Below are 20,347 nucleotides of genomic sequence, written 5' to 3' on the forward strand. Positions count from 1 at the left end.
ACTGGAGTTGAGCGTGAGCGTTGAGCATTGTCTATTGGACTACATGTTGACTGTCTGGTTTCAAGACTTGGCTCTGAACCCTTAAAGTCACACTCAGCACACATTTGTACTGTAAACTATAATAACACTGTCAGCTGTAGTGTAATGCATTGGAATTGTTAATACATCAAAACACGACAGGTACTTTATTCATCCCCATAGAGAAATTGCTTTAAAGGGATGAAACACTCAAATTTCAATTCATGACAATAGATATTTAGCAATATTACAAGGCTATTGTCGCTAACAGTAGAAGATTGTCTTAGTATAAAGTTAATCTGAGCATAGTAGTGGGCTACTAAACTGTTTTAAAATGTGAGTGAGACAAAATGCAGTGAACTTTATTTAAAAAGATGACTTTTCATGACCCTCCTTACAATCTCTGGTCTTACCTTTAAAAGTAAAAAACATCTCACAACTGCCAATTTCTGTACAAAACATGAATATATTTATTTGTTCAACTGGTCCAAAACAACTGAAATATATATATGTTTTGCCATGCAGTTGTTTGTAAATAATATTCAGAAAATGTAAAGCTTACAAACTTTAGGTATGTCTCTTATACGATTATCAAAATTAAGGGAAAAAAAAAGGAAAGTTTCTAAATAAAGCTAGAAACAATATAAACAAGCACACATGCATGTGCTTTCAGGCATCCATAACATTTACAGTAATAAGTAAATGGTTTGCACTGAGAAATAAAATAGAAAATTCAGTCATTAAAAAATGCAAAACAACAAAATTATATACATATATCTCAACCAGAACAGAATTGCACAAACATTTTTTACTCAATATTTTACACACTTAAAACACATCGTTACCAAGTGTGTGCAGTAAAGGCTTCAGTCAGTGTCATTCTTCTTTCTCAGTCCTCTTCTTCCTCCTGGTTCCTCTGGCCAAAAGGCAGGGCCGATTGACTGCGGTCTGGATCATTCAGCCGGAGAATCCGAATCAGATGGTTTACAGAAAGAGAGCTGAGAAAGACAACGACAATAAGCCAACTACAGTGTAGTAGTGACACTTCAGTTTTAGCTCAGAAGATTCACAGCCCACAGGGTTCAGACCATCTACAAAAATTTGAATACTTCTATAAAAAAATATATTTTTTAAACCACCACTACCAGCATGAGAATTAAGTTAAAGAAACATTGATATTGTTAAGACACTGGCAGGTACCTCATGCTCTGTGGGGTGAGGAAGATAAATTGCCGGTGTCTCTGGCTGGCAGCAACCTTCAACATCATATCCATTGAGATCCTTCGGTTGACCATATCCTGAAGAAACAAAACAACCAACCTCCTAGTCACCAACTCTTTAGGTGAAGGCGGCAAAGTGAGAACATGCACCATGTGAGAACATGCAATGTGCAACATTTGTAAAAGCTGACCTAAATCTGCACTGGATTTTTAAGGGAGCAATTTACTTGAACATTGAGGATATGTCAACGAAATGATCCGTAAAATAAAAATAAAAGTAATGATTCATTCTAATAACCAAGTATAGCTGTATATCCTGCTCTATATCCTGCTCTATATCCTGCTGTATATCCTGCTGTATATCCTGCTGTATATCCTGCTGTATATCCTGCTGTACATGTATATCCTGCTGTACATGTATATCCTGCTCTATATCCTGCTGTATATCCTGCTCTATATCCTGCTCTATATCCTGCTCTATATCCTGCTGTACATGTATATCCTGCTGTACATGTATATCCTGCTGTACATGTATATCCTGCTGTACATCCTGCACCCTCACCATGTAGACGTCAAACTCGTCAAGGCAGCGGAATGGCGCCTCGGCGATGGCCCAGAGGGACAGAACAAAACACACGGTGGAGAAGGAGCGCTCCCCGCCGGACAGAGAGCGCATGTCGCTCAGAGCAGCCTTGTCCCCTTCACCTGGCTGCACCTGGGAGGCCAAGAAAAGAGAGGAGGAAATGATAGGGCGGACAACAGAAAGTGAGAGAGAGTGGGGGGGATAGATTGAACGAGACAGACAGCGTGTGACAGGGTGCACGACTGAGACCCTACACACAGGGTGAAAAGATTGTTTCTCGTGACGAGTGAGCAGTACGATCTTTTGACGACCAAGGATGGTTTTGCTGGAGTCATTTGGGAAATGAAACGTGTGGATCGGATGGGTTCTTACAGAGATGGACATGGTCTCTTTCCTGTGGTCAAAGGTCATCTTCCCTGTGTAACCTCTTTGGAACAGCATGGAGTCAAAGTAGTACTTGCACCTCACAGCCAGATACCTACAGAGAAACAGAAGAACACACCTAGTGTCAGAACCATGTCTGATGACTGCAGCATTGAGATGGTTGCATCCTGGGGGGGGTGGGTCTCCACATACATGCGAAGCTCCGTGTAGACTTTGTGTCGGTCGTTCATGATGCGTCCCAGCAGGTGGACGAACTGGTTGAGGTTCTTCACCTGTATGGAGACGGTCTTGTAGCTATCCATGGCGTCGTGGTACTGTCTGTGAACAGGGAGGGACACACACACACACACGTTCACCTGGTTACGACACAACATTCGGGGCCGGGAGAAGGATGTTGGGAGGTGCTAACTGAATCAACACAAAGCCAGAAGCGGCAGATCAATACAGGGCTTGATGGTCTGATGCTGAAGCGTGTGGGGGCTGGGAAGGGGGGGTTAAAGGTCAGAGGTCGTGTACCTGATGATATCCTCAGCGTCCCCTTGCTGGTCTTGCTGGGAACTGATCTTCAGCTTCAGTCGGCTGATCTCAGTGTCCAGACTCTTGGCGGACCTCCGTACCTCCAAGCGCTCCGGACAGATCTCAGACGCCTTGACGATTGACGTCTAACGGACACGCATAGAAAATGTTCAGAGAGACGGGCGGTGGGGGTGGAGACGAAAGCGGGCTCATACACATACCTTCCTATTTCTACACGCGCGTGCAACATTCAAAACATGAGACCACCCAAGACCCACTCCTGCGTACTGTGAGTTCCTTCTCCTTGTCCTTTAGGGCGGCCTCTAGGTCCTGGATGCCTTGGAGGTGAACCGTGCGCTTCTCCTCGTAGTGTTTCCTGTGGCGCTTATTCCTATCCACCTCGAGGTCATTCTTATTGAGATCGTCCTGGGGAGGGACAGGGGCACAAAGTGAGCACACCCTTTCCCCCTTATTTCCCCTTCAGAAATGTCACAACTCCTTACGAACATTTAAAAGTTCTCGCACAGGCATCATTTCAGAACTAGAATGCGTCTCACTCTCAACCTCAAATGTCAAGTTGGTCAAGAAAATCAGTACTATAATATTCTAGTAAAAAAAAGAAAAAAGGCTTTTTCCTTATATTCCTCCTCATTAGGAGTTGGCAAGTCCACCTTTACCCAACCGTGCTTTTAATGGGCCTGACCTTGATGGGTTCGGCCTCCTCGGCCACGCTGCTGATCTGCTCCTTATGCTGCTGGTACTCCCGGTTCACCACCTCCCAGTCAGCCTTCAGCTGGGCCATCCTGCCTCGCGCCTCCTCGTTCTCCACGCGAGACGAGGCGATCTTATCCATGATCTCCTGCAGCTCCTCCTCCTGCAGGGACACAGCGCGTGTCAGTGTGTGCGTGCGTGCGTACAAGAGATGTGACATGAAATGATGTGTACAGTCCAACTGAATGCGTGGGCGAATGCAATGTCAATCAGTAGGACACGTGTGACTAAACTCACACTGAAAGAGTAATTTGAATGCATTTCCATCTCGCTTACTCATGACCTTAGGTGCTCTGAAACGGCGTCCAGAGAGCATCGGCTCAAAGTAGCCTTTGAGAGGGTGGCCAGTGGACTGATAAGGACAGCACCTGCCCTCCTCTTCCCTCAGCTGTGAATGATTCACCCTGGCTCCCCCTTTCCTGGCCGTGGTAACCAGCCTCCTCGGTCTGCCTCCCCAGCAGGGTCTGTACTCACCAGAGGTCGAAGGTCCTCAGACTGAGGCTCCTCCACGTTCTGCAGGTCGGACATCTCCAGCTGCAGCTTCGTAGACTTGTCCTGTTGGAAGGAGGGAGGTAAAATAGTGAGGCCAGGAGAAGCGGGGAAGAGAGTTAATCTCATCTTGTATTTAAGACGGCGCCGACTAGATCAGAGAGGCGAGCTGACCTTGGTCCTCTTCCTCTCCTCGTGGGCCTTCCTCAGAAGGCCCTCGTTCTGCCTCACGTCGTCCTCCACCTTCTTTATCTGCTGCCTGAAGCGCACCATGTAGGCACTCTGGTTCTGTATCTCCCCCTGCAGGTGCCTGGTGGTAGCACAGGGAGGAGGCGGAGGGAGGGAGGGAGACAGCAGAGTTGGATGAAAGACAGACAGAGGGGCAGGGAGAAAACACAGGCAGAGGCTGGAGACCGAGAGAAGGCAGATGGACACGTGGCTTCTCAAGTCCGTATTCTCCGTCAGACACACACACACACACCTGATCTCCTCCTCCACATCTCCACTGAGGAAGTTGGGCCTCCTCTGGTCCGAGGCGTAGCTGCGGTTGGTGTACACTTGGTCTCCGTCCTTGGTGAAGGCCTGGGAGCAGTTCCTCGGGGGGTTCCTGCCCTGCAGCAACATGCGGGCCTCCTTTGTGTCCTGCACACACGGTCACAGAAAGTCCCGTCACACCGCGGTAAAGAGTGGACAGGAACACTGCACAGGAGAACTAGTGTGGGAAGTGGTAGCTGATCGTTTTGGAACTGAAGATGCCCAAACACAAGCCTCTCGCTGTAGGACCTTGAGTCTGTGTCTGTGAGTGAGTGAGTGAGTGAGTGTGTTTACCTTGATGAGCAGGATGCACTCTATGCCTCTCTGGTCAATAAGACAGTTGGCCACAACGGGGTCCTCAATCTCCAGAGCCTGCAGTACGGAGGGGTACTTGGGGTGGTTCACCTCCCTAACACACACACAAACACACACACTTCAGTACCCACAAGAAACACACTTCACATGAACCAGACACTAGGCCCTCCATAAAGTCCTACTGTGTACACACACACACCTCCTGCTGGTGTCATGCCTATGAGGCAGAAACTGGCTGGTGATGATGGATGGTCTGCCCCGAGGGTAGACCCTGCTCATCAGGCCCTGCAACACACGCTCGTCGTCATGGTTATCACACGTAAACGCCTGCATCTGGCCCTTCAGACACACCTCCACCGCCAGGGCCAGCTCTGGGTCCTTCAGACCAATACAGTAGCCTGAGAGAGAGACAGAAAGAGAGAGACACAGAGAGAGAGAGAGGGTGGGGAGGAGATGGAACGTGATAGAAGAGAGGGAAAAAAGACAGCCTTGATGGATATATATATCTACAGTGCCCTCCAAAAGTATTGGAACAGTGAGGCCAATTCCTTTATTTTTGCTGTAGACTGAAAACATTTGGGCTTGACATCAAACGATGAACGTGAAACCAGAGATCAACGTTTCAGCTTTTATTTCCAGGTATTTACATCAGGATCTGATGCACAAATTAGAAAATATCACCTTTTTGTTCGAACCCACCCATTTGTCACGTGAGCAAAAGTATTGGAACATATGACTGACAGGTGTGTTTTGTTGCCCAGGTGTGTCCTATTACATACATTATTCAATCAATAAATACCACTGAATCTCTACACTCAGGTTCAGATTGGGTAAGATAGGTTTTGTCTATGCAGACTGTATTCAGAGGTGAAAACAACATGAAAACCGGAGCGCTGTCTTTGGGTGAAAAACAAGCAATTGTGAGTCTTAGAGAAGATGGAAAATCAATCAGAGCCATTGCAGAAACATTGGCCATAGCCAGTACAACCATTTGGAATGTCCTGAAGAAGAAGAAAACTACTTGTGTACTAAGTAACAGACGTCGAACAGGTAGACCAAGGAAAACATCAGCAGTTGATGACAGAAACATTGTGAGAGCTGTAAAGAAAGACCCTAAAACAACTGTTAGTGAGATCAGCAACAACCTCCAGATGGCAGGAGTGAAGGTATCACTATCTACTGTTCGCAGAAGACTTCATGAACAAAAGTACAAGGGCTACACCAGAAGATGCAAACCACTCATTAGCAAGAAGAATAGGAAGGCCAGGCTGGAATTTGCCAAAAAGTACAGAGATGAACCTCAAAAATTCTGGGACAAAGTTTTATGGACTGATGAGACAAAGATTAACTTTTACCAAAGTGATGGAAAGGCTAAAGTTTGGAGAAAGAAAGGAACTGCTCATGATCCCCAACACACAAGCTCATCTGTGAAACACGGTGGAGGTAATGTCATGGCTTGGGCTTGCATGGCTTCTTCTAGGACGGGCTCATTAATCTTCATTGAGGATGTAACACATGATGGCAGCAGCAAAATGAACTCGGAAGTCTACAGAAACATTTTGTCTGCCAATTTAAGGAAAGATGCAACCAAACTGATTGGCAGAGCCTTCATCATGCAGCAAGATAACGACCCAAAACACACTGCCAAAACAACAAAGGAGTTCATCAGGGGCAAGAAATGGAAGGTATTAGACTGGCCAAGTCAATCTCCAGACTTAAACCCTATAGAGCATGCATTTTACCTGCTTAAGAGGAGACTGAAGGGAGGAACCCCACAAAACAAACAACAACTGAAAGAGGCTGCAGTGAAAGCCTGGGAAAGCATCAAAAAGGAAGAATGCAAAAGTTTGGTGACGTCAATGGGTCACAGACTTGCTGCAGTTATTGAAAGCAAAGGATTTGCAACTAAATATTAAGTCTTATTCACTTAAATATGTTTTAAGTATATCTGTTCCAATACTTTTGCTCACATGACAAATGGGTGGATTCAAACAAAATGTGATATTTTCTTAGTTGTGCATCAGATCCTGATGTAAATACTTGGAAATAAAAGCTGAAACGTTGATCTCTGGTCTCACGTTCATTATTTGATGTCAAGCCCAAATGTTTTCAGTCTACAGCAAAAATAAAGGAATTCGCCTCACTGTTCCAATACTTTTGGAGGGCACTGTATATCTATATACCCCTAGTGGAAGTGGCAAGGTCTCCCGCCCCCCTCCAGCTGCCCACTGTGTTGAAGGTCTCCCCCCCCCCCCCCCTCTACGACATGGCTGTTGTGAAGTGGAGCACCACTAGCGCCAGACTGGTCACACCCCGGTGTCACAAGGAGCGCTGTCAGAAGTCCTTCTCGCCAGCTCTACAATGCCTCACTGTGAGACGGAACACCAGCAGTGCTGTTTGGGCACCATTCACATTCGCTATTCACTTCCATTTACTGTTCGCAGTGTTATCTGAGCCACCTGTATAATCTGGGTTAAATAGTTTTGTACACGTGTATGACCCTGTGATTTCACTTTACCCCATATACAGCCCTTGGTATTGGGATTTGTATTACTTTTTTCTTCATTTCCTCTTCTTGTCTGTTGCAACTTCCCCTTGGGTATTAATAAAGCTATTTCAAATCCCTTTTTTTCAGACCTGGGAATGCATCAACCGAGTTGCATGCCCACAGCTTTATCACACACAAACAGGGCCTTACCCAGAGGCCCTCTGGGTTTGTGCTTGAACCTGCCCTTCCGGTGGGCCTCCTCGATGGCGGCCAGCAGCCCAGGCATCTGCTCTCCGAAGCGGCGCAGGCGGTCGGTGCGACTGTTCTCCATGGTCCTAAGGTTCCTCTGGTTAGCGTCTAGAGCCACCTGGGCCGGCCTCTCCTCCCGCCTGAAAGCGCACCACACAACACCGGTTTGGATATCCGACACATCTCACGCGTTCACACTTCCTGATATGTGACGGATAGAAGATGTCTTTTTGGAACTGAAATCCCGACCGATCCCTTTCTAAATGCGAGCGGTCGGCTCTGGGTGAATCTCGTTGAGCAGATTCACACAGGTGGACGTCAGAGGATCGAGTACTCACTTCATCTTGCCGAGCTCGTCCTTGGCCCTGTCCACGGCCTTCTGGTATTGGTCGACCTGCTGGGTGAGGGTGGAGTCTTGGAAGCTGAGGGCGTCGAGGTCCGCCTGCAGCTTCCCGATGTGCTCCGCACGCAGCTGGCTCTCTGCACCCGTCGTCTCACTGATACTGGAGAGGACACAGGGGAGTGGGGGACCGAGGGAGAGTTAGAGGCAGAGAGAGAGAGAGAGAGAAAAAACGAAGGAGAAGAAACGAGAGTGGCGACGAGAAGAGAAGCACTACCTCTGTTTGAGCTCGTCAATCCTCTTGGACAGCTGGTCCTTGTCCTTCTCCAGGTCCCTCAGGTTGTTTCGGTTCTTGTGGACACTGGTCTGGAGAAGTAAAGTCAGATGGCTGAGCGGTTAGGGAATCGGGCTAGTAATCTGAAGGTTGCCAGTTCGATTCCCGGCCATGTCAAAATGACGATGTGTCCTTGGGCAAGGCACTTCACCCTGCTTGCCTCAGGGAATGTCCCTGTACTTAATGCAAGTCACTCTGGATAAGAGCGTCTGCTAAATGACTAAATGTAAATGTAAAAAGCTGAGGTTCGACCGATCCTTCCTCTTTCGTCTGAGGTAAGACGCCTGCGGTTGCCCTAGGTTACGCCTATCAATGGCATTGGCTAAGGTAAGCTGTGCGTCTGTGTCGGATTCAGACACAGTGGCTCACATTTTTTTGGACGTGTGGCTATTGACCACTGAGATTCAGGTGTTGGACAGACGTCAGGCGCGAGTGTTGTTGCTCACCTCGACGGCCTTGTAGAGCTTGTTCTTAGCCTGCTCCTCTGCCCTCAGCTGGGCCAACTTGGGCTGCATCTGCTGCACACGCACGGTGATGTCATCCAGCTGATCACGGATGTCCTTGTCCCTCTTCTCCGCCTCCACCACCTTCCCCTGCACAGGAAGTGAGGTCACAGAGACAGGTTTGATGGATGTCCACGAGAAAAACAACACACAAAGAGGAGCACCTAAATGTGCTTTGAAGGTCAAAATTCCAGTACCTTCCATTCCTCCACCTTCTCATCGTACTTGATGGTGGCCCTCCCCTCAGACTCCAGCCTTTCTTTGCAAGGCTTCACTTCTTTCTCCATCTCTGTTACCTAACACAGGACCACACCAGTCACCTACATCAGATGTGTGACCAGACTAAAAAAAGAACTATAAACAGACCAATGAGAACAACAGACAACCAAAAACTACAAACTGAAGAATAAGAACTACAAATTGATGAATAGCTGTAACAGCTAAACGCATCAGAACATTGACGACCAACTACATTTCAACAGATAATGAGCATGAAGACATAGCATGTCATGGAGGCCTTAGGAGACCTGTGACCCCCGGATTCTCACCAGAGCCCAGGCCATCTGGTTCTTTAGCTCCTCCAACTTGGCTTGCATCTCATCCAGCGACGCCAAGCTATTGTACATCTTCTCCTTCTCCTTGTAATTTCTCTGAAGCTCCTCCAGAGACTGGGGCAGAGAAAGCAAATAAACACGCAGTGAAGACGCAGTGAAGACGCAGTGAAGGCTTTATATGCCTAAATCCACTCCAGTAAGAGATCCACCATAGTGTACTGTATTGCAATGTTGTTGACGTTTATGAGAACACAGCAGAACCCTTGAATCTGCTGAGCCACAGAAACACTCACGCTCTGATGCTTTTCCACAGTGCTCTGGGTGACGGTTTTAGTCTCCATGATGTAGGTGTAATCCTCCTTCATCTGTTCCAGCTGAGTGGCTTTCATGAAAAACTGGGAGAGCAACATACTAACGGTGAACCCAGTGACAACCAATGTGACAAAACCAACCGCTTTCCTGAGCCCATGCATGTTCCATCCAAGGACGGAGGGCATGATGGTGGCTCAGGTTTGAATGGTTGCACTCTCGAGACCAATTTGGACGCAATTAGCAATTCATCGGTCACATTTTGAAAATCCTACACACCATTTTAAAGCAATTTACTATATTATTCGATTTCACTCGTTCCAAAGTTACTTCATGATCATTTAGGAATGATAAAGCTATAAGGCCTCTGCTCACCTTGTACTTGTCACCCTCTCCTTTGGAATGGAGGAAGTGCTTGCTCATCTCTTGAGTGAGAATCGACACAGGATTGTGAACCTTTGCGGAGAGACAAGGTGAAGAAGAAGAAGAAATGTTCAAATGAGTCAACCCCTGAACTCTTAACACACACATCAAATCTCACATATTTAATAGAACATTATGAACTGCATTCGTGTCATAAATTGGTTGTACCTGGATGTTAAAATGATCAAGTATGGCCATCAGCTCGTCCTTTTTGGTAGAGACTAGCTGACCTGGGATCGAGAAGCAGACGTTTTAAAAAGCGAGTAACATATAATACAGCATGACGACAAGCACGGATCCTCAATGGGGCCCAGGTAACGCCATGCAGACATATGCAGTAGATGTATAGTATGTCAGGTTGTTCGTTCACATATCAATCAAGAGTCAATTACCAGCCTTAGACTTGACTTTGTAGGACCTCATGCCCTCTCGTGTGATCCTCAGGTCCACGATAACGGCCTGGCCAAACACCTCAGGTTTGTAGGCATCCTTCCCCTTGTTTCGGAGCGTAATGGACACATCTGCAGAGCTAAGGCAGAAAGGACAACACAAACAGTTAGACAACTATCATATTTAACTGGACACACTTGCACACACACCTCTGTTTGTGCAACAATGACTTGGCTGACATTTGTAACTCAAAAAGGAATTTCAAAAAGTGAGTGGGAGTGGTCGACATTAACCTACTTTTAGTCAAGCGGATCCAACTATTTTCCATTTGACTTTTCTAGAAGTTCCGGTTAGTCTTTGTCGACTAACTAGTTTCTGACACTTTCAGACCGTAAGTCATTTTAGGAAAATGAAATGACAGGATTGATGTTTGACTATGTCTATGTTTTGTGTGTGAAGTTACCTCTCTCCTTCCTTTACAAATCCTTTTAGGGAAGACCCCCTGTTTGTGGCTTGCGCCTTGCCACCAAGGGCCACAATTAGAGCTGTCAGTATAGCACTCTTTCCACCTGTCACATTGGAAAACAAGACCGCACGTAAACCTAGGGATGTCACTTGATGATAACCAGCAAAGTCAAGCAAACAAAGCATCAACAACTTACACTGGGTACACATGTTTAATTGTAACACAGTAAACCATGTCGATTCTACCATCACATTTAAGAGTAAAACGATGCAAGCAGAGGTGCAAACCAAAAACAGTGAGGTGTTCAGGGTAGGCTTAAACTCACTTCCATTGTTTCCAACAACAAAGTTGACATTGGAACCAAAGGTGAATGGACCGAGCAGTGAGTGACACATGAAGTTCCTCAAAGTGATGCTCTCCACAATGCCCACCTCCCCAACAGTCTGCAACAACACAAGGACATATGATTAAGTCCACAGACTGTACTCCCTCCAAACACACTGGGATGATATCAAGCCACACCACCTGTCAGGTGTGGATATTCTAAAAAGTGGGAATATGTTACCTTTTGTAAGGAAAGAGGCTGGCTGGGACCAACTTCATCAACATTATCTTCTTCAGCTGGCTTGCCCCGCTTGGGGTGGGTCTCTTCAAAAGAGGTGCTTTTCCGTTTTGACATTGTCAAACACCCTGTAAAACCAATGATAAACAATCACAAGATCGTTTGAAGACATGGAAAAACATTCTCAAGTTGACTATCGATAGACAGAGAGGACCTGTTATTACACCAATGTATGTAGTCTGTGTGTGTGTAAACTGAACTGAACGTAAACGATCAAACGTGTAAGCTGTTCTAACTAAACTGCAGTCCAAACTCCTATGTCACCTATCCCTGTTTTGAGAAACGAAACTGAAACGACGTAGACTATACTGACTGATTTTGCTGGAAACATACAGTAGCGAGTGGCGTCAATTGCCTGCTTTTCTACAGGTACACTCTTGCACTTTTGGAGGTTCATCTTGTTTAATTGTACCTTGTTTAACTACAGGCTCTTGTGGTTCTTGCCTTTGGCGATTATTTGCGTCTGCTAAATGAATACATGTAAATGTATTTCAACATTTCATACAAATTCCTTTTATCTTTAGTGTGTACGACATTTCATTAACTTTCATGTATATTTATGTTGAAGGTGGTGACACATAATAGTGTTGTTATCTAATCTGAAAAGTCAGTAGCGCAAAGTAACTAGACAGCCAGTATGACAAGCTCAGCTCCGACTACGTTTTACATTATCTTGTTTATATGAACTGACTGATGACACATGGGGGAAACTTCTCGCCGATTGACAAATCCAACCTCTCCGCCACGACACATACAAAAAGTACGCTAGCAAGCTAGATAGACTAACAACACATCACATAATTCCTGCAAAAAAAAAAATGCTATTTAGGTTTAATGGATTAGCTTCTAGACTTTATACATTGACTGGATGATCAGACATTACCATTATTGCCTCTAGTACTACCATAGTTTAGCTAGCTACAATCGGCAATCTCACCTGTAAATCGTTGGTGACGTGCAGATGGGAAACAGTTGGAGCACAACAAGAAATCAAATGATGTCCCCGATGTTCATAAAACGTTTACTAATGTAAAGACCTGTAATGTCAAACATTCTCTTTTAACATATTCACTGCTGCGCATTAGATAATTCCCTTCAGGAGCTCGGTCTGTCCCAGTAAAGCCAATCCACTTCTTTGTACTTCTTCACTGCCTGAATCCGCGCTTAAATGACGAACTCGGTCGTTTATACTCATTGGCTGAAAGACTGTGAGGGGCAAGGCTCGACAGAAATGAAATCTCAAAACCAAAAAAAATACAATCAAATAAATAGCTAATAATGTGTTTAGGTGTGTGAAACTGAAAGTGGCAAAATACTTATAAAAAATTGTAGGGTGAAACCAACTTCTCCTAAAAAAATAAGGTGACCGGAAAGAGGGCTTCAAGGACTCCGGAAATGTGCAGGATATCTGTGTATGCCGCTGAATTTGAAAGTTCGCTCTGCCCTATCCTGTTATGGAAAATATGTTTTATTCTTTAAATGTGCTGTATTCCGATGTATTTTCCTAATATGAGTCGTGGCATGTGATCACTACACAGTTGCGTTAGCTTTTTATGTAGACATTCGTCTAGCCAGCCGTACCAGTTGTTTATTTTGTAGTTGAAACACCGGGCGCTAAACTGTTCTTTCAGCACGAACTGTGAGAGGGGATATCCAGATCCAGTGATGGGTGTGCACGACCTGTGGTCCATTCTTGGCCCGGTTTGTGAGTCTGTGCCGTTGTACAGCCTCGCTGGAAAGACACTGGCCGTGGATCTAAGCTTATGGGTATGTGAGGCACAACACGTCCAAGGAATGATGGGGAAGGTCACCAAGCCACACCTTAGGTAAAAGTGCCACACAAAGTGCCACACAATCAATATGTTGTCAGTAAATGTTAAAGACACTGTTACTATAGTTTGTTGGTACTTTCATTGTTTATTTTACTGAAAGAAGGTTGGCCTATATGATCTACAGTGGCATCCAACCATACATTTCTCTTCCAGGAACCTGTTTTTCAGAGTCTCGTCTCTCACGCTAATGGGAGTAAAGCTTGTGTTTGTCATGGAAGGAGAGGCTCCAAAACTCAAAGCAGAGACAATGAGGAAAAGGACAGATATGAGATTCGGGGGGTTCAAAAAGCCAATATCTAAAACCACCACCACTAAAACAACCACTACTAAAGGAACCACCAGGGGGCGCTTTAATGCTGTGCTCAGAGAGGTTTGTTGACTACATGTAAAAAGCTGCACAATATCCATAAAGTGTAGTACGACTGTATAACACACACATGCAGGGAAGTGTGTGTTTGTGTGTAAAATCGCTGAAGAAAGTGAATATAATCTGACCCGACTCCTTCCCCTCTGTCTTCTCTGCAGTGTGCGGAGATGCTGGACTGTCTGGGGGTTCCCTGGGTCACAGCAGCCGGGGAGGCTGAGGCCATGTGTGCCTACCTGGACTCCCAGGGCCTGGTGGACGGCTGCATCACCAACGACGGAGACGCCTTCCTCTACGGCGCTCAGACCGTCTACAGAAACTTCAACATGAACACCAAGGTAACACCCCACAATCCGATTGGTAGATCCAATCAAGCATTGTGACGACTTCTAAAGGTTTCCGATGTTTATGTGGATCAGAGTCACGCTTTTGAGGTTTTCATTGTACACTACGAGGCGTTCTGTGAGTATTTGATTGTCGCACGAGAAATAGCAACAATGACGTTGTAGTCCAGTCATATCTTAGCTTCGTCAGGCAAACAACCTCACAGGGAATCAACCATGACCCTGCAGGGCCACCAACATTCTTTTAAGTCACAGGATAATGAAACCACTAACTTGTCACGGATCTTGCTCAAGCAGTCAAATAAACCCTCCACTAGATTCTAATTTCTCCAATAACACAGAGACTTGTATTATTGATTGTTGTCCCCCTGGCAGGATCCTCAGGTTGACTGCTACAAGATGCCCCGGGTCCAGTTAGAGCTGCAACTGGAGAGGGAAACTCTAGTTGGCCTGGCCATCCTTCTGGGCTGTGATTACATTCCTAAGGTATTCACTTCTAATACAGATCATTTTTGTGACAAAAGTGTGGGATCATTAACAGCGTTTAAAGTTTGAACTGTAGCCAAAAGACGATACAGTAGGTAGATTATAATATACGGCATATGTGCATTTATTTTGTTTTGTTTCATTTGACCTCCTCAAGGGTATACCAGGTGTTGGTAAAGAATTGGCGCTGAAGCTTATTAAGACATGCAAAGGACAAACTCTTTTACAAAAGTAAGTATAGCGCATTCACATCTTCTTCCCCCAGCATAGTCTCCTTTTTAAACCACGGTGCAAAACAACCCCGACCTTACAGAGGAAGATCAGTGGTATATCTGAGTGTTTCTGACCACGGCAGATTCCATCAGTGGAGGGAGGAGGGTGTTGGTGTTTCAGGAGAGGGCAGAAAGAAGGTTCCTCACTGCCTGGTGTGCCGCCATCCCGGTGAGTCTTGCCCTCATCTCCCCTCAGCCTCTGGTGTGGACGAGAGGTGTGAAGCAGAGGGGGGGAGGGGGGGGGATTCAGGATGATTACATGACGTGTACGTGCTTGATTAAAGCCACCATGCTGTGCTATGACAGGCACCTACATGTGAGGGGCTGTGTTTGGCAAATGTGATTCCAGTGTTGTGGTTCTCTCTCTCTCTCTCTCTCTCTCTGTCTCTCTCTGTCTCTCTCTGTCTCTCTCTCGCTCTACTGTGCAGGGTCAGCTAAGGCCCATGAACGCGCTGGCTGTGTATTGTGTGACAGTAAACACTTCTGTGAGCCCAAGGACTACGATTACCAGTGCCCCTGTGACTGGCATCGCTATGAGCCGACTTACCACACCTCTTCAGTTGAGGCCAGCATCAGGAAGTAAGCGTAATAAGGAGAGAGAAAAAACGCCTGTACAGATGTTAAATGACATGCTCATCCTAAAGTAAAATACCTATTGACTTAATTACGTTCCTGTAGGAAAACTCTGGCCAGTGATCAATTCCCTTTCACAGAGGTAAAGTGAATAGTATTATATTTTTTGTTATTGAATCAGCAAAAAGTAGTATGACTTGGTCTGCATCAATATTGACTATTTTGCTCTTCTTGCATTTCTCAGATCGTCAATGAATTTCTGATTGCTAAAGACAAGCCTGTGTACCATTTCAAAAGGAGAAAACCAAATATGTTGTTGATGCAGGTACACAATCAATTCTGATGTTTTATGTAGGTAGATGAAAAATGCATTAAACATTGTTTCTGTTAAGGGTATCATTGTATAATACACATTTAAATGTTTTTAAACATTAATTTTATAATTCTTTCTAGAACTTCGCACACGATAAAATGGAGTGGCCGAAGCACTACACAAGTGCAAAGGTTTTGGTCTTGATGACATACAGTGAGCTGATGAACAGAAGGCATGGGAGAGAGACATCGTCACAGATTCAACCAATACAGTAGGTGTTGACTGAACACTCATTCATTGGTTGTTATCCTGAGAGAAAACAACTTCAACATGATACAACATGTCATGTTTTCTGCTGTGTACGCAGAATATGGAAACCACGAGTGAGAAACGCGGTGGCCTGCTTCGAAGTGATCTGGAGGAAACCAGGTCAGCTTCAGCCACTGTAAAACACTTGTATCTTCATTTGAATATTTAGTCAAATGGTCTCTTAGGCCCACTAGGCTTCCATTCATGTCTGGGGAACTGGGCTTTAGTGTTATTGTTTATGAAATGAATAAGATGTTTAGTGTCGCCATTTAAGTGTTTTAATATTGTCCTTATGATATCAGTGTAGACTCAATTAAAGGGCTATTTCATCTATTCATGTGATACCATCTACGGGACTGAACTCACACAATGTCGAAGGATCCCTTTAGGTTTTGTGTGGCAGTGTTGTGAGTAACCCTCACATGAGCCCAAACTCCTGTAAACATGGTCTGCTTGTCACCATGTTGTCTGTTAGTGACTTGATGTGAGGTTGGGTACAGAGGTGACGGATAAGCCCCAACACCACCAGGTGCTAAAGCAGCTTCCTCCACAGGCTGGGAAAACTGTCATATCAAAGTCCCTCTTTGCTAACAACCTCATCTGATATTTTCTTCCTCCAGAGAATCTTAATCACCATTTAGGTTTGATAATAAATATACAAAAATCAAGTATATTGTTCAGGAAAGCAAGTCACTTGAATGACTGCAACATTTAACAGTAACCAAAATACAATTTATGCCTCTTTCACCATTGCCTTTCGGTATATATTAAACAAGTGTTTGTTTGACTAGGTTCTATTTTGTGTGTCAGATCACTATGTGTTTCCTGAGGAGCACGCTGCAGCAAGCCGGGAGGAAGTGAGGACGGTGGAGGAAGAGGCTCTGTTCCGTGTGGCCTACCCAGAGGTGGTGGAGCTCTACCTGGGAGAGAAGGCCCTGGCAGAAGAGAAGAAGAAGACCAATAGTAAGGCTGACAACACTTCCTGTTGCTTCCTACTCTTATTACTGCTGTCTGTTGGTAATAACATAAAGAAAGACACTACGAAAGCCAATTTTTCTAAAAGGATAAGCCCCAGTATTGAAGTTATACTATTTTTTCAGTGATTAAATGAAATGGGGGAGGGGGAAAATATATGTATTTGGTGAGCATACGTGAATTGTTATGTAAAATGGGTAACATAAGAAATATAATATTTTTCAAAAGTGGCTGATTTTCAAAATCAGGAGGCCCTAAAACGGAGTCCTGATCCCCATTCCCCCAGGTCCAAAGCGGGGTGTCGTGATCAAAGGCACCTGGAGCTTTGCGATGTTTTTCCGGGTCTCTCTTAAAAGCGCCTCTGACACCTGGAAATGCTGGGCTTGGCAGCTCTAACTCCCAGCACCACAGGCTTTGATGAGCCAAAGGTGTCTGTCACCCAGTAGCTGCTGTCCATTTAGACAGGTTGGGGTGCGCTCCCCTTGAAGAGCTCTGCTGTAGAGCAGAGCTTCCTGAAGGGTGGAAGGAGGCCATGTTAGGGCGTGTGCACGAATACTTCAGCAGACTTCAAAATCAATCTGGTGGTGGCAAAGTTGTACCTAGCTAATGTAATTGTACTTTGTTCCATTTCTTTCGTTTTGAAAATAGGCTACATCCTGTGTCAAAATGGAGATGTGCTAGTTAAAGCCGATTTGAGACGTTATTGTGATGACTAGTAAGTCAATTTGATCACCTCCTTGACTCATTTCAGAGAACAAACCGAAGAGTAAAAAAGAGGAACCAGCTGATGCGTGCGATGGAGTTTCTGACCTCCTGAGCCAGATGTCTTTGCATGGCTCGACCACTGAAAGAAACCCCCAACAGCCTAACCGTGAGCCCAATCCACCTACCGCGAGTCACCTCAGACCAGAGAGAGTTCCTCTCCTGTCCTCAGAGCAGTGTGTGAGCCCGGGGGAGGAGGCCCCTCCTGAAGCTTCTACCAAGCCTCTGAGAACGGATGTGGGATCACCTCCCTCTCTGACCTCCTCTTGGAAAAGTCCGGAAATGGCATCATCTCCGTCCATCTCAACAGTGATGGACGCACTTCACCTAAGCGACATTGACTGGGAGGCTATGTCTTTCACTTCCTCGCCAACCCCCCCTACGACCAGCACTCATATTGCAGGTCCCAAGCCTGTCAGAACTTTGCAGGACAATGTCGAGCAAAGGGAGAGGAAAACAACACAGGCTTCCTCATCTGATCTCAGACCAGCTGAGTCGACATCCTCAGAGCCGTGTGAGTCAGACTTTTCCCTTAGAGACAGGGTTCTTAAGAGGAATACATTCCAATCTGTGAAGATCATTGAGCTGCACCATGATCATGTCACAAAGCATGTGAACTCTGTTTCAAAGGCCATAAATCCTATCTATTCTCATAACCAGGGTGCCAAGCCAACTGTACTGATTCCTAATAAAGACCTGATTGATCGCAAGCCAGTAGGGAAGCCCCCGAATGGCAACAAACAAGCTCCATTGGTTGATAAGGACCAGAATGGGACCTATGAGCTCAACTCTGTATCCTCAAACCAAAAGCTCTCAAAAGGCACCCACAGATCCTCGGCACAACAAGTACAAAGATCGAAAGACGATGGGTCTGGTAAATGCAAACCTCAACACAAGTATACATTTGTAAAAGCAGCCATTTCGTCATCCTCTGTCCTACCACTGCGAAGCCACTCTGAGTCCGGCGAGGGAGACAAAAACTGCAAACGACACCATGCTACCAAGAAGAGCGTGTGCACCAGTGTGTGTTCATCCAGCGAGGACAGCGATGTGGAGAACCACCAACCAGAAACCCAGAGGAGGGCTACAGACGAGCCCAGGTGCCTCAACCTCACTGACTACCCGCTGAAGCCCGTCTCTGTACCCAGCATCACCAAGGTAGCCTCGGAAACCATACCCGCCAGCGTGGTTGGACAGGTGCCACATAGTTGTGTTCTGTCCAAGGTGAAATACCAGCTTGTGCCACTAAAACCAGCCACCATTGTTGATGATGATGTATTCATTCAAATCCCTAGTTCCCCAGTGACCATTTCCGATGACGATGACTCGGTGGTTTGTGCTGAGAGCCCACTGCCACTGGCTGAGCGGCTGAGGCTGAAGTTCTTGAACTAAATGTTGTACATTTAGTCATTTAGCAGACGCTCTTATCCAGAGCGTAGTTGTTGTAGTTGTAGTGTTGTAGGTGATTTAAATGGAGTGACCCATTGCTTGTATATGTTGTACTCAAGTGGAGAGGATTTTTTTTATATTAGTGCAGTAATAAAATATAAAAAGTACTTGGGGATGTTTATGATTTGGTAGAATTATTAAACACCCTTTACCAGTATATGTATTTTCTGTGTTTTTTGAAATATTTGCCTACTTTTTCATTGCTTCATCCAAGTTCATGCAAAAGGCACTACAGCAAATGATTGCTAGGTCGATATTGCATCCATTTTCTTGTTTGGCTGATCAATTATACAACTTTCTGTAGAGCTATTTATTATCGTCTTATTTGAGAAGGAAACGTCCTTATAAATACATAAACAATCACTTGGTAAAAAAAATCATTTCACAGATATAGACTGGGCCGCAGAGGTTCTCGTCGTCACTGGCTCCCCAACAGTAGAGGGTTTATGACCCGCCCTGTGCTGGTTCTTTTGATCAGTAGTGACTCGTTGCACACCTTTCCAGACATGAAAGGCCTGTCAGGTTAGTGCGTCTCACAGAGTCTCGGTGACAGCTGCATCCTCCTTGCTCGTGTGCGTAATGACATCCTCCGTAAGAACATCCGGCAAACCAATCTGTGGGTTTATAATTTGCTGTAAAATACAGGAAAGAAGACATAAACTTTCAAATATATTATTTGTGCATTTTGTTAGCCGTTACTTGATGTGCGTAATGGTTTTTACGCGCCCGCGAACTGTGAATTCTACTTCATTACAGGGATTTTCTTACATCAGTGTATTTGGGTAATTTGTCTTTCAGCATATGCCTACGTTATCTTTTTTTGTATGTTCCATAAATTGCCTCTCCATGCCAGAAGAAAAACATGCACGCTGCTCATATGTCAAGGACGTGTGAAAAGCCCTTTCATTCGTTCATTAAACAAATCACATGAAACTGATAATTGATGTCGTGTCGTCTTTTAGAACGATTGCCCACAAAGGAAAATCCAATTATTTTTCTTTCTTTTACACATTATCCGTCTATTTAGCCATATTCGCACTTTGGTGACAACTAACGGCGTCCTTCGGGAAAGGTCGCATTTTGGCACTTAGGGTTCTTTGAACTTTTCGCCTCAGCTGTGAACTCATAAAATGCAGGAAAGCTGCCTTGGTATAAAACGG

At 45.3% G+C, this 20,347-nt stretch overlaps 2 protein-coding genes across 3 annotated transcripts; one reads left to right on the forward strand and one right to left on the reverse strand.

Moving 5' to 3' along the window:
- Positions 1-364: 364 nt before the first annotated feature.
- On the reverse strand, positions 365-12,702 carry si:dkey-119f1.1 (Structural maintenance of chromosomes protein 6-like). The gene is made up of 27 exons (XM_047021733.1): positions 12,446-12,702; positions 11,452-11,576; positions 11,212-11,329; positions 10,884-10,989; positions 10,423-10,559; positions 10,199-10,260; positions 9,983-10,063; positions 9,592-9,693; positions 9,293-9,412; positions 8,942-9,040; positions 8,688-8,834; positions 8,185-8,273; positions 7,906-8,070; positions 7,529-7,707; positions 5,030-5,228; positions 4,810-4,924; positions 4,463-4,623; positions 4,156-4,291; positions 3,967-4,047; positions 3,425-3,595; positions 3,010-3,147; positions 2,722-2,867; positions 2,398-2,523; positions 2,194-2,299; positions 1,801-1,953; positions 1,219-1,316; positions 365-1,016 (listed from the first exon to the last, which is right to left on the reverse strand). Exons 2-27 carry the CDS (start codon positions 11,563-11,565, stop codon positions 908-910), a joined length of 3,258 nt encoding a protein of 1,085 aa, XP_046877689.1. The 5' UTR covers positions 11,566-11,576; positions 12,446-12,702; the 3' UTR covers positions 365-907.
- Positions 11,584-20,041, forward strand: LOC124468777 (flap endonuclease GEN homolog 1). 2 transcript variants are annotated; one of them, XM_047021735.1, is made up of 14 exons: positions 11,584-11,877; positions 13,140-13,334; positions 13,494-13,710; positions 13,866-14,042; positions 14,424-14,534; positions 14,692-14,765; positions 14,890-14,975; positions 15,235-15,385; positions 15,485-15,521; positions 15,624-15,704; positions 15,833-15,963; positions 16,060-16,121; positions 16,812-16,964; positions 17,728-20,041. In XM_047021735.1, exons 2-14 carry the CDS (start codon positions 13,174-13,176, stop codon positions 19,128-19,130), a joined length of 2,844 nt encoding a protein of 947 aa, XP_046877691.1. In that variant the 5' UTR covers positions 11,584-11,877; positions 13,140-13,173; the 3' UTR covers positions 19,131-20,041. The 2 variants fall into 2 exon arrangements, with proteins under 2 accessions (XP_046877691.1, XP_046877690.1); XM_047021734.1 differs by lacking the exon at positions 11,584-11,877 and having other exon boundaries at positions 12,858-13,334.
- The last annotated feature ends 306 nt before the right edge of the window (positions 20,042-20,347 follow it).

The sequence above is a fragment of the Hypomesus transpacificus genome, chromosome 6, assembly GCF_021917145.1.
Source record: "Hypomesus transpacificus isolate Combined female chromosome 6, fHypTra1, whole genome shotgun sequence".
Taxonomy (NCBI): domain Eukaryota; kingdom Metazoa; phylum Chordata; class Actinopteri; order Osmeriformes; family Osmeridae; genus Hypomesus; species Hypomesus transpacificus.

Excerpts from the sequence above, each read along its gene's own strand:
- si:dkey-119f1.1 (XM_047021733.1), bottom strand. The coding sequence starts at position 11,565 with ATGTCAAAACGGAAAAGCACCTCTTTTGAAGAGACCCACCCCAAGCGG. Across the intron at positions 8,835-8,941 it reads AGAAGGTGGAGGAATGGAAG|GGGAAGGTGGTGGAGGCGGA; the intron begins GTACTGGAATTT and ends CTTCCTGTGCAG. Across the intron at positions 1,017-1,218 it reads CTCACCCCACAGAGCATGAG|CTCTCTTTCTGTAAACCATC; the intron begins GTACCTGCCAGT and ends TGTCTTTCTCAG.
- LOC124468777 (XM_047021735.1), top strand. The coding sequence starts at position 13,174 with ATGGGTGTGCACGACCTGTGGTCCATTCTTGGCCCGGTTTGTGAGTCT. Across the intron at positions 14,766-14,889 it reads GGACAAACTCTTTTACAAAA|ATTCCATCAGTGGAGGGAGG; the intron begins GTAAGTATAGCG and ends TGACCACGGCAG. Across the intron at positions 16,122-16,811 it reads AGTGATCTGGAGGAAACCAG|ATCACTATGTGTTTCCTGAG; the intron begins GTCAGCTTCAGC and ends TTTGTGTGTCAG.